This window comes from Notothenia coriiceps, unplaced genomic scaffold (genome assembly GCF_000735185.1).
Source record: "Notothenia coriiceps isolate Sejong01 unplaced genomic scaffold, NC01 NC01_scaffold00019353, whole genome shotgun sequence".
Classification (NCBI taxonomy): Eukaryota; Metazoa; Chordata; class Actinopteri; order Perciformes; family Nototheniidae; genus Notothenia; species Notothenia coriiceps.
Window position 1 is genome coordinate 632,687 of NW_011352054.1, and position 12,606 is coordinate 645,292.

Genomic DNA, 12,606 nt, shown 5'->3' on the forward strand with positions numbered 1-12,606 from the left:
AGGAGAGGAGGTGTGTGTGTGTGTGTGTGTGTGTGTGTGTGTGTGTGTGTGTGTGTGTGTGTGTGTGTGTGTGTGTGTGTGTGTGTGTGTGTGTGTGTGTGTGTGCAGATAAATACCAGCAATAAAAGGGGGTTTTCAGTGTGTCATCATAATATTGGAATTTTTTTTTTTTTAAAGCATTGATATTTATTACTTTGTGACATTTGACACAATGTTGAGGGCATCAAATGTTTTTTTATTAAAAAGCAAAATAGTCCCATAACAGGTGTTTTCTAAAAAGGTTTTTGACATATATAATAATTAAAGTCGTAGATGACATTATATTTGAGTTGTCTGCATCTCATGGTGATTAAATCTGTGACTACTGTTCATATTTACTGATGCAGTTGATGGCATATGTTGTTTTTGTGGACTATGCAACAATGTTTATGGGATTGATTAAGAGGAGGGGGGGTCAGATAAGGTTGAAGGTATGGTCATTTTTGGGAGAGCATGGGAGGGTAATCTATGTTATGTATTTGTGTGTTCGGTTTAAGAATCAGGATTTCTGAATTTTGCAGCAATCCAGGTTCAAAGTTGAAGACCTTCGACGCATCTCTAACCCTCATTTGCCACCATCGGCATTTAATAAAGTTATAAATTCCCTGGAAAAATGTACTGAAATGTTCGTAATTTTTGTCGTTGATTTTGTGATGTTTTAAGGAGGATCTTGCTGTCTAAAAGAGGGTTAAAATGTTACATTAAATACAATTCAGATTCAAAGGTTTAATGTCGTATCCTAAGGTTAAATTACTAATAAACTGAAGTCCAAGTGGTTTAGCAGGTAGGATGTAGAGAGAAGGGAAAAGCATGCAGGTTAGAGATGCCGTCTGTAAAAGAGAGGAATGGAAAAAGCTTGATGAAGGAATTCAAAGGGAATAGTGTCAGTTTCAGGTCAGGCTTGTGAAAACAGTTTTCAACGCTTCTGTTAATTACTTTAGAAATGAACACTTGTCTCCATGGAGCCTTCCAGGTGGCACACATCCATCTCACATACCATAACAAACCTCATAAAGATCTCCCACTCCAAGGATAAAAATGTAAATATGTTGGCACCGTGCACAGTGTGAACAAGTGTTGGCATTACAGTCCTACCTGAAATCCCTGCTGAAAGCCAGATGTCTTGTTCATTAAGGATGCGAGGAGGAGAAGTAGTGCAGATGTTAGGATTTTTCTTCAGAAAAAATAACAAATGTCAAACCTGATTATAAAGCAACAAGTGTGTTGATTTCGTTTGAGTTAAATATAGAATATCCACACAACAAGAGATGCTGTTGGAGAGCTGGGAGGGCTCAGGGTTGCTCATATCTGTCGGAGATTATAAATCAGTTTTTCTGCCTCTGTCTGCCCAATGCTGCAGCCTCGCTCAGGGGTGTGTCACAGATGATGCTGCTTCTATAAACACAAGAACACAGCAGAGAAACATTCAGACACACAAGAGAAACAGCGACTGCTTCGTACAGGTATGTTTCAGCAGCATATTTAAAGTGTTTGTTCTTAATGTTTCCGTGAATAAGTTTCGTAAATAACTCTTATATACTTCTTATGAAAGTGCTTGGATTCAAATTACATCAAACTGTGTCCTTCATATTTGTATAGAAATGTGCATATTTGCATGGGGAGGTAGAGAGAAATGTCATGCTGTTGACCTCTGGGGTTTAACCAGCTGTGTTTTTGGGATCCACACTGGAGTCCAATGACAGCCAAAGGGACTAGTACACCAAATCTAGGCGATTGTCAACACAGTAAAACTTTAACAGAGTTTAAAAGAAGTCACAAACACACAAATTATTTTTACGATGCACTCTAAAAATAAACACACAATTCCTAGCCAGAGAAATAATGCAAAGGTTTGTGATGATCCGGATAATACAAAGTAAAGATGTGCATATTGTCAACACGGCTTAGGCCTACACCTAAATGAATATCAAGTTGTGAATGCAATTTCAACAATGATTATTTCAACACATACTCATGCTCTGATGTTTTCACCCTCTATGTTTTAAGAGGTAATAAAACACCAATCTGGGGATAGTCTGCCTCACCTCGTGTCTGGAGTTCATCTCAAACTTTTCACTGTTTTTAAATGTAAACCACTTTGAGCTGCATGTCTTGTATAAAAGGTTTCTAAACAAGTTTATTCAAATGTAGGCTATTTACGTTTGTTTTATTTGGACTATTGGTGAATTTATTAAGCATTTACAGTTACATCATTTCATGTTGATGTTCAAGCAGATTTGGAATAAGGTCTGCAGAATTATAACCTTCATTTAACACTCTCCTTTACAGCATTAACAGACCAGAACGTGATGGCAGGAGAGGCTCTGGACAGAAGGAACATCTGGGAGCCGAGTGTTTGCTGCGCACTGGGGAATGAGTCTTTTTATATCGCAGGTCATGACATCAGCATCCGCGAGTCTGTGGATACTTTTGGTGCTCTGATCTGGCCCGGGGTACGTCCTGCTACTGTGTGTAATGCTCATACTCTGAGCTACTCTTTGGCTGCAAATGTAGTCATGAGTGATTTACTTTGTAGGGGATAGCTTTGAGCCAGTTCTTGGAGAATAACCAGCAGCAATTGAACCTGATGGACAAAGCTGTTCTGGAGATTGGAGCTGGGACTGGCTTGCTCTCAATAGTGGCCAGTCTGCTCGGTAAGTCTATAAAAGTCCATTTGGCAACAACTTTCACTGGTCTTGACACTCAATGTTCCTAACACCTACTTAAAAAAATCCCAGTACCATTTGATTGTGGGTGCTAGATGGCAAGCTTGAAGGATTTATTGCAAGGAATATCTTAATAGCATCTGTTCATCTTTTGTGCCAAATTTAAATGTTGACCTATTGGTGGAAGTCACAGGAACATCAGGAGGTCAGTAACACATAGGGATGCATTGTCTCTGAGGACCGTGCATATCCACCCACACCAACATTCTTGCATTTTAAAAAGATCTCGCCGAAAACAAAGTGATTATGGTATTCTGTAGATATTGAGGTCCCTTCATTATCATCATCTTTGGCCTGTGTTCAGCTTGGTGATAGGATCGATGTCAAATGAAGTCACCCATTGTTGGATTGTTGGAGATAATGTCAAAGTGGATTGCAAGTTCCAAACTATAAAAACAAACTTTTTTCTTTTCTTGGGCGTTAAGAAGTATACGCTTCTGAAAGACAGCAATTAAAATCTGTAATACATCATACGATAGCGGCAACTCAGCATTCAATCTGTGAAAACTAATCAAATGTTCATGCAAATTGAACTTGACATGAATGTGTGAACTATTGGCAATGCAGAAAAAAGTCAACCTAAATATGGCACTACAAGAAAAAACAGAGGATCAACGTTAGATCTTAATAGAACAAAGTAGTCTGACCAAAATGTCATGGCAATCCATCCAATCGTGGCACAGCATCACTAGAGCTAAAAATGGATCAAAGAAAAAGTCAGTGTATGCTTCTTACTATCTGTACTTCAGCTGCCTTGGTGTTCTTTACTCTTTTCCAGGTGCTTTGGTGACAGCTACGGACCTGCCTGACATCTTATCTAATCTGACCTTTAACCTCCTGAGGAACACGAGGGGTCGCTGCCGCTACACCCCTCAGGTGTCCGCCCTCACCTGGGCTCAGCACCTGCAGAGAGACTTCCCCTACCCGGCCTTCCACTACGACTACGTGCTCGCTGCGGACGTGGTCTACCCCCACGGATCCATCAATGAACTGCTGGAGACCATGCAGCACTTCTGCCGACCGGGGAGTCGCACGACGCTGCTTTGGGCCAACAAGATCCGGTTCCAGTCAGATTTCAAGTTCACGGAGAGTTTCGAGAGCAGCTTCAACACCGTGCTGCTCGCCGAGCTGCCACAGCAGGAGGTGAGGATTTACAAAGCCACAGCCAAGGAGTGACGAGGAGCTGCGGGAGGTGGAGGATCCTGAGATGTTAGAGGTCATAATTGGGAGGATAAAAATCAATTCCATATCCTCTGTGTGGATCTGTGTTTAGTTCACAACATCACTGGACAGAGCTGTAGCTGCTGTAAGGAAAATAACAGAAATTAAGCTCACATTTCCATTACAATAAGTTATTTTATTTGCCAGCACTTTTTTATACAGTTCATATCTCTGATTTTAATCTAAATAACAAAAATAAAAACATTTGCTGTAAACGTGTGTCTATATATTTAGGTTTATTTTATAACAACTTGAATATATTTACTTATATGAAAGGTGCTCTGCTCTTCTTGTTTCTTTTCTTTGTGCAAAGATTAAATTATGATCTATGAAATAAACAAATAAATAAATAAATCTAAAATAAATAATTCTAAAATGTACATTTCTGGTGTGGTGGCTTTTAGCATTTCAGCAACAGTAGTTGATTTAGCTGTTTATATTAAAACTAAAAGACAGTAGACTCAATAAGAACAACCAACACTCTATAGAAGCACATTCAAGAGAAGTAAATAAACATTTGTACATGTTCAACATGTCACTCTCACTCGAATGTACCACATGACTAACCCTATTTAAAGTATAAGTCGATACTTTAAATGCATTTTAAACCTAAAAGTATTACATTCATTTAACACATGCACACACAAATAGTAAAGACTGAGAGAACGGCAAAGAAGACAAAGAGGAAATCATGTCAACACTTTCTTTTTTAAACGTCTAAATCTACATTTTAAGGGGTAATCTGGAAGATCTCTGTGTTCTTCTCTTTGGTGGCACCTATCGCAATAAAAATCCAGGAAATGTCGCCAAACACCCCTGGTTTGCAATGCTGTAAACCAGGGGTGTCAAATTCAATTTCACCACGGGCCACATCAGCATTATGGTTGCACGCCGGTTGTAAATATAAGACTATATAAAAATACATGTATAAATATTTAATATATATAAAATAATGTATTATATTACATTATTGCCTCTGTATTGGATTATTATCGGATAGGGAAATAACTTCATGATCAACTAGGTCTGAAAGCAGAAGTCTGGGCAAATGATTTAAAAAGAAAAGCCACATTCTGGAAAAAAAGTTTTAAAAAAAAGTGACATTTTGAAAAAAAAGTCTAATGAGAGATGCATTGTGGGACATGTAGTTTATGGGCAACGTGCTTCTGTAAATCAGCCTGTAATCTTATAATAAAGGTTTTATATTCTTTGCAAGCTCTTTTGGGGCCGCATAAAATGAAGTCACGGGCCGGATTTGGCCCCCCGGGCCTTGAGTTTGACACCCCAGCTGTAAACCCCAGGGCTTTCATCGACTAAGTCACCATTGTGCTACTTAGTTTGGGGATAAAACCTTTAACATTATTACTTAAAGTCCACTCCAAGTTGAAAATCACCATCCTTTCTATTTTTGTTACTGCACTCACTGTTAACATGTAATCAAAGAGTCACAAACAGTTTGAACTGAGGTTAGTGAGTCCAAAAGAAATGTGTCTTTCCTGAGTGTATGAGTCTTCATGACGCATAAGTTTATTATTATTAGTATTTTCAAGGTGTTTCCATGACTCTACGAAACGCAGCAGGTTGATGACTTTTGCTGCTCCATTACAGACTCCCTGCGGTCTTTGGGGATGCTGCCGTTAGGACCCCAAATATTGAGCTCTCCATAGATGCCTGTTTCGATCATCTCCTCTTGCCAGGGGATGGGGATGTTGCCTGAGGAAAACTCATCAAAAAAGCTTTTATCAGGATCATCCAAGGTCACTCCCTTCACCGAGGAGAAAGCTCCAACGTCGTCCAGACTTTTAGCGTACACCACTTTAGAGTCCGGGACGAAAGGAGGATGCAGAATTCCTGGAGAGAAATACAAAATCTAACTTTAGGGGGATTTTAGCTTTTTTTTTTAAAAACAGAATACGCTTTGAATCTAGAGTAGAGTTCATTCATGCACATGTTTGTATCAAACTGTAGAAGTTATACACAACTCTGAAAAATATGCCACACGAAAGTATAGGAAACAGATGGTACCTGCGCAGAGGTGGGACGTCACTTAGTGCATTTACTCAAGTACTTGAGTACAATTTTGAGATACTTGTACTTTACTTGAGTATTTCCATGTTATGTTACTTTGTACATTTACTCCAGTACAATTCAGAGGTAAATTGTGTACTTTTACTCCAATACATTTATTTTGTACCTAGCAGATTTGGATTAAAGATGTGAAATATAATCAAAACATAAATACTTAATGTATACTTGCAGTATTCAAAGTCCTTAAAACTAGCTGCACCTTTCCAGCTTTGATAACACTTTAATGCATCAATAATTATAATCAAAACATATCATATATATTATTCTGAAATGGACCATCTTGCATAATGAGTACTTTTACTTCAGTACTTATATAGTATATTTGGATTTGAATACTTTTGTATACTTGAATAACATTTTACATGCAGGACTTTTACTTGTCACAGAGTATCCTTACACTCTGGTAATTCTACTTTCACTCAAATACAAGATCTGAGTACTTCTCCCAACGCACCTGCGTTCAGTTTCCTCCAGTTGATGTCACTGAAGAAAACGTGTGCTCTGATCTCATCGCAGCATTCGTTCTTGAAGCCCATCCTCTTCTCAACGTCTCTGGCCAGCAGCCCGTCACAGAGCGAGCGAGCGTTCTCACTGAATTTTTCGTCATAGGTCACCTCCCGGGTCAGCATCCGCTCTTTCATCTCTTCACGTTCAACCTAAAGCAGGCAAAAGTGTTCCTCCTCTCGTTCATTTCACAAGTAATTCATGTTGTGCACAAGTTGTAGTTTGATGAAAAGGTGACTGACCTTCTCCCCTCTGTTTCTGAATGGGTTCTTAGCTGCAATGAACTCATACAGCGTGACTCCCAGAGTGAAGTAGTCGACTGAGGTGTCATACTTCTCTCCTTTCAGCATCTCGGGAGCCATGTACCCTGTGAGAACGTAAGCCAAGCAATGGATAAACACATTATAATTAAGTACACATTAAACGGTGTAAATTCATTTGTAGAAACAGAGGAGACCCACCTGGAGTCCCAGCGTATCCTTTGGTCTGTGTTTTGCCTTCTTTCAGCTCCACAGCAAGACCCAGGTCAGATATACGCACATTCCCTTTTTGGGAACATAAATAATTAATCGTAATTTGCTATCATTAACACAGGGACCATGTTGTTTCCTCTACTGTTCAACGAGAAATGCATTACCATCATTATCCAGCAGCACATTTTCTGGTTTGAGATCTCTGTAGATGATTCTCTTCTGGTGGAGGTGCTCCAAGCCCTGGATGATCTGAGCGATGTAGAAACAGGCTCTGGGCTCATCGAAGCCCGGGTTGTTCTCATCCACCAGGTAGATGTGGTACCTTTAGGGAACGGAGAACAGCTGAGCTTTGGCTAAAGCATGTAGGCCATAAAAAGGCATACATGTACAGGATTAAATATATACAGCTTAAGCTCAATTCGGTTTTTTTTATACACATATTTTGCATAATAGAATCCTTCTATTTCTGCTATCGTTTTGCAAATTACAGTCTTCCCTTTTTCTTTTTTTGACTGTTGGGTGCATTTTAGGGAACCACTTCATGTTATTTTTGTGATTTCTAGTCCGATGTCTGTTGAAAAAAACAACTAAATATTTGCATAAAGCTGTCTCTTCTGAAACGGACACACATGCAGCTGCGTCCGTGTGCCTTTCTACAGATAAACAACAGTTTGAGGTCACCAAGTTATCACATGTAACCCCTCACACTGTAGGAACCATTATTTAGAAATAAAGTGTGGCACATTTGGGTAACTGACACCGTGTGTGTTCCCATCTGGTGTCACAGCTGACTTCACACTACAAAATCTCCCTGATGTCAGACTTTTGGACGACTGCACACCTTCTGTTGGCTCTAGAGATGTTTAAAAGATATTGTAGAAACACATGTTCTGTTTGTCAGATTAAAAAGACTGTAAACGCCACAGCAGCAGCATAGCAGGGACGAGGACCATATGCTCAGCTTTTGGGATGTTTGTGCTTTAAAACATGGGATTTTTAGGAATGTGACCTTACTTGAGGTCTCCTCCGTTCATGATGGTCATCACCAGACAAATTTCCTCCTTTGTCTGGAAGGCATACGCCAATGACACAATGAAGCGACTGTAAACCTTCTCAAGAATCCTCTTCTCCACCATCGCCCCCTACAGGAGGACATTTGGAAAGACCAACAGTGGTACAAGAGACATTTTTTCAAGAGAGGAAACACTTGTTACAGACTCCACAGAGACTTTTCTTCCATATGCCAGTATGCTGATATACATGCCATTTGAAACAGAGGTTAAAGTGCATTTCAAAAGATGTCCTCAGACAAGCCAAGGGCAAGATGCAACTGTGCCAAGCAGTTCCATACAGAAGAGCTTTCCAGTAAAGCCCCCAGTAATCACTCTATCCCTGTCCCAGAGTTTAATACTGCGGGCTAAACGAGGCAGCGGCAGGGACAAAGATGATTAGCAGTGGCAATCCCACACTTCCAACATGAAGCCAGCAAAATGCCTAATTTAATCAAATCACTGCATGCAAGTAATTAAAAGGGCTTTTAATTTCCCTGAAATACTCATGCGAGGAAATGGGACGTTACTGCAGGGCTGTCAGAAGAAATCACATCTTAACAAAACACTGATAAATAAGTTAAAGTCCTTCATTGAAAATGCAGTATGTAAGCAATGTCCATTCAATTATTAAAAAATGTAAGTACTCGGTGCAAAAAAAATCCTTTCGTTGGAGAAGCCAGAAACATTTTTTCACATAAAAAGTGATCAAAATAGTTTGGTTAATTCATTAATAGCTAATAATTTCAGCTGTATTTATAGACAATGCATTGTTAACGAACCCTCATATTTTATAATCTCTTTTAATGTTTTGTGTGCAAAAAACCTAAACGTTTGTGTGGTAACTTGTACACATTACTCACAGCTCTGAGATGTAGTGGAGTAAAAGTATAAATAAAATACTTAAGTAAAATTAATGTACATCAAATGTGTAGGCCTACTTCTAATTACAATGGTTGGGTACATTTACTTAGATACATTCAGCCAAATTATTTTAGTAATATCATGGCACACTATGTAAACTTGGGCTGGATATAAACTGATATTCAGATAAGATAATATAGGTCCGATCATATCAGAAACTAAAATATAACCCCAAACTTGTAGCATTTATAGAGTATATTTTAAACTTAAATTAACCTCTATGTCAAACATGTTTTGGAACAGTTGATCATTGTTAATGCATTCCCCATTTCAAAACCATTTGTCTTTTTAAAGTTAAAGGCTAATGAAAAAAACATGCATAACAATAGTTCCCTCACCTCAAAGCCTTTCCTCTTCTTCAGCCTCTTCTTGTTGAGTTTCTTACAGGCGTACAGTTTCCCCGTGGCTTTCATCTGACAGGCCGACACCTCCCCAAACCCACCTTTCCCCAGCACACGGAAGTCCAGGAACCAGTCTGCGTCCATGGGCTGCATCTCCAGCCACTTCCACTGCAAGTACCTCTTCAGAAACAGGCTCTCCAGGAAGGTTGAGTAGGGGGTCTCTCGCAGGAAGTCCAACAGCATGGCCCATGCTGCTACAAACAGATCATCGCCTGCTGCCTCCTGGTTCTCCTTTACCTTGGCGATGAGGTCCTCTGACAGGAAGGAGCAGAAGTGTTTGCCAGAGGACTCCATGTAATGCTGGACTATCTTTGAGGCCTTCTTTACCCTCCCAGAATCCTCAGCCATGTCATACGCCTCCAGGTCTTTCCACAAACGGCAAGCCCCGTGATACTCATTTGCATCTTTATCCAAGAATTCCCTAAAGAGGCGCTTGCCGATGGGCTGCTCCACACACACCGAGTCAAAGGTCACATCCAGGGTGTCCCTCAGGCCCTCACACACTGGGAGGTCGGGCAGCCTGAGGCGGGAGTGGTACTTTTTATCCCGGGATGATGCTGTATTGGTGCCATCAAAACTTCCACGAGCATTGATGTAAGCAGAGTTTGCTACCACTGTGGTCAGGCCTCCGATATCCATGTTTAGGGCAGGAGACTGCTAGGCAACAAAGAGAGGAGACATTGCAAAGAGAAAACAGACGCAGAGGATAAATGCTGCTTAAAAGTGTGTGGAAATAAGAAGACGCAGGTGACGGTGAGGCAGCATGAGAGAGAAATGGGACTGAGAGATTGGTGTCTCAACTCAACCCTCACTAAAACACACACACAGATGAGTCATCATCTTTTGATAATCCATTATGATCCTAATGTCCCTGACTGTGTGTGAGCACATGCAGGAACATAGACAGCATATGAAGATGGACTCTCAGTCATTCAACTGGCTATTCACAATTAGCAGTGAGACATTCATGTAGCCCAATCAAAGCAATATTGTTTGCAATAAACCCAGAGTCCTAATATCAAAATCAATTTGAATGTGTTTTTTTTACCAAGCACATTATTTTATATTTATAAAGTAAATTAAAATACAACGTTAAATGGGAAATATTAAATAATATCTCATTAAATACTGACATCCAGGTTAGTACAATGAATGTATGAATGGCTGTAGTAGTAGCCACAAAGAGATCCTGTCTTTATTCTCAATGCAAGTGAGAAGTGAAAAAAGTAATGTCTTATTTTCTCAAAGATACATTTTACATTTCCGCTGGAGCCCATATCAGGCTTCAGCTGAGTTATTTATGCATGTTAGTTTTCATAATAGAAACATATACTGCTTTGTTTACAGTTTGTGTGTAGGATATTTTTGAACCAACAAAATTATTTAAAAAATATAAAGAACTGGTTTTGTCTGCATCACTTACACAGAGATTTGTGTGCAGCTGTTTAGAACAGGATTATTGACAGCAATGAATAACCCTTTAAATGCACATACCCGCATTTTAACATGAAAACAATGTTTAACCTTTGCTTTCAAATGTGGAAGACATTTTGAGCAATACAAATAATGTAAATATCATGCAGACATGTTTTGCTATCTTTTGGTCTGGCTTTTTAGCACTGAAAAAGCAAAAAATGATCAAGTGTCTGCAGCACATGCTTAGTTTTGACCCTTATCGGCTCTCCATGTCAAAAACACTTGGCCCACCCATTATTTTTAAAATAAGCCCGGTGTTAAAGTCAGCAAGTGTTCGAATATGTAGATTTAAATTAAAAGCTGATAAACGTAAAACTACAATAGCAAAATATAAGTGAGCATATTGTTGATGGGTCTCACCTTTCAGCTATCTTCTTCGGAGTGTTTAACGTGTTGCCTGTGACTTTCCTTTGAACAACAGACCCCTCCCCAAACACTTCACCAGCGCTCAAGTCTGGGAGTCGATCCTAACGGTTGGCTTTTTTTTTTTTTTTAAAGAATCACCAGCCACAAATCAATGGAGGCTCTTAGAAACGGTAATATGTTTTAACACGGTCCTTTGCCGATTAAGGAAATTAGGAAAACCGTTGTGACACTTTTTAAAAAGCCTCAATGCTTGACATGCTAAAATAAATCTTATATTATATTCCAGTAGTTCTGCTTACCTGCAAACAAATGAAAGTTGTCCTTCCATTACGACCCTTAAATCGTATGTTCCGCATAAAACCCACAAATTATACATACAAAATTATTAAAACAATCTATATTTTAATTTGCAAACTTATATTAGATTACAGAAAAGGTTTTTGGAAGAGTCAGTACATGTGTTGCTAAGTTTTAAAAGAGAGATCTTTGAAGAGAGTATACAGAAAGATCTATGCAACCACACATTTCAATACACCAATAATTGTTTGTAAGGTCTATCTTTACCACTGGCCTCTAAAGGATACTATAAGCTACAATCGTCGTAGGATTCGTATACGTAAATTGCAAACAAAGCTTATTTACCTATCAGGAGCCTGGGTTATAAAAAGTATTTACCTTGCTGGTGCCATTCTTTTGTAAACACTACCAAGGCGTTGACAAGGGCGGTGACGGAGAATTCTTCAACTCCAGAATACAAAAAAAAACAACAAAAAAAACTAGCAAACAATCAGGAAAAGCAGCTGCCTACAGGAACAGAAGGAAGCCAGCCCAACACAACGGAGGATAAGAAACTATTTCAAATTATTGCCCAGAACACAAAACAAGAAAGTATCAACACATGTGATGGAGCCACATCCTGGGAGGCCATGGCGACTGTCAGGCCACTCGGAAACCACCGTGTTGCACCAACACGGTTAAAGCAGACACTTTGGCCATCTTGGAACATTTTGATCATCATGTCTGCCGTATGTAATGCAAAATAATAGGAATAACTCTTCAAACAAGTACATTGTACATTCTCCAACAGCAGTAGGTTTTACAGGTTGCTTTTTTTTAAAGTGGGATGGCTTATTGAGAAGTGGATTGAACATACAAAGACTTGAGAGCGTGGCCACAGACTACAGTTCCCTTGGACGACACCTTCCCCCAAAGCTGCGGTGCAGGTGCACGTGATCAGGAGCAGAAAAAGACGGGTGCAATAACACACCTCTGTTCTTCCATTTCATTCATCTAGACCCCTGAGAAAGCCAGACAGAAAAACAGGCATGGGGAACTGGGG

At 39.5% G+C, this 12,606-nt stretch overlaps 3 protein-coding genes across 3 annotated transcripts in view; 1 reads left to right on the top strand and 2 right to left on the bottom strand.

Annotated features, from left to right (window-relative positions):
- The first annotated feature begins 1,415 nt into the window (after window positions 1–1,415).
- Window positions 1,416–4,883, top strand: mettl21cb (methyltransferase 21C, AARS1 lysine b). The gene is made up of 4 exons (XM_010778671.1): window positions 1,416–1,502; window positions 2,329–2,492; window positions 2,576–2,693; window positions 3,544–4,883. The coding sequence occupies exons 2-4, from the start codon at window positions 2,349–2,351 to the stop codon at window positions 3,939–3,941; spliced, it is 660 nt and encodes a 219-aa protein (XP_010776973.1). The 5' UTR covers window positions 1,416–1,502; window positions 2,329–2,348; the 3' UTR covers window positions 3,942–4,883.
- Window positions 4,884–5,119: 236 nt separating this feature from the next.
- grk1a (G protein-coupled receptor kinase 1 a) lies at window positions 5,120–11,309 on the bottom strand. The gene is made up of 8 exons (XM_010778672.1): window positions 11,262–11,309; window positions 9,363–10,079; window positions 8,066–8,193; window positions 7,216–7,373; window positions 7,040–7,123; window positions 6,821–6,945; window positions 6,529–6,730; window positions 5,120–5,837 (listed from the first exon to the last, which is right to left on the bottom strand). Exons 2-8 carry the CDS (start codon window positions 10,062–10,064, stop codon window positions 5,551–5,553), a joined length of 1,686 nt encoding a protein of 561 aa, XP_010776974.1. The 5' UTR covers window positions 10,065–10,079; window positions 11,262–11,309; the 3' UTR covers window positions 5,120–5,550.
- A 1,248-nt stretch (window positions 11,310–12,557) lies between these two features.
- The window catches only part of tfdp1a (transcription factor Dp-1, a), an 18,726-nt gene continuing 18,677 nt past the window's right edge, over window positions 12,558–12,606 (bottom strand). Inside the window, exon 11 of the mRNA XM_010778706.1 lies at window positions 12,558–12,565. Within this exon, the coding sequence (XP_010777008.1) occupies window positions 12,558–12,565 (8 nt within the window). The remainder of the gene's footprint in view (window positions 12,566–12,606) is intronic.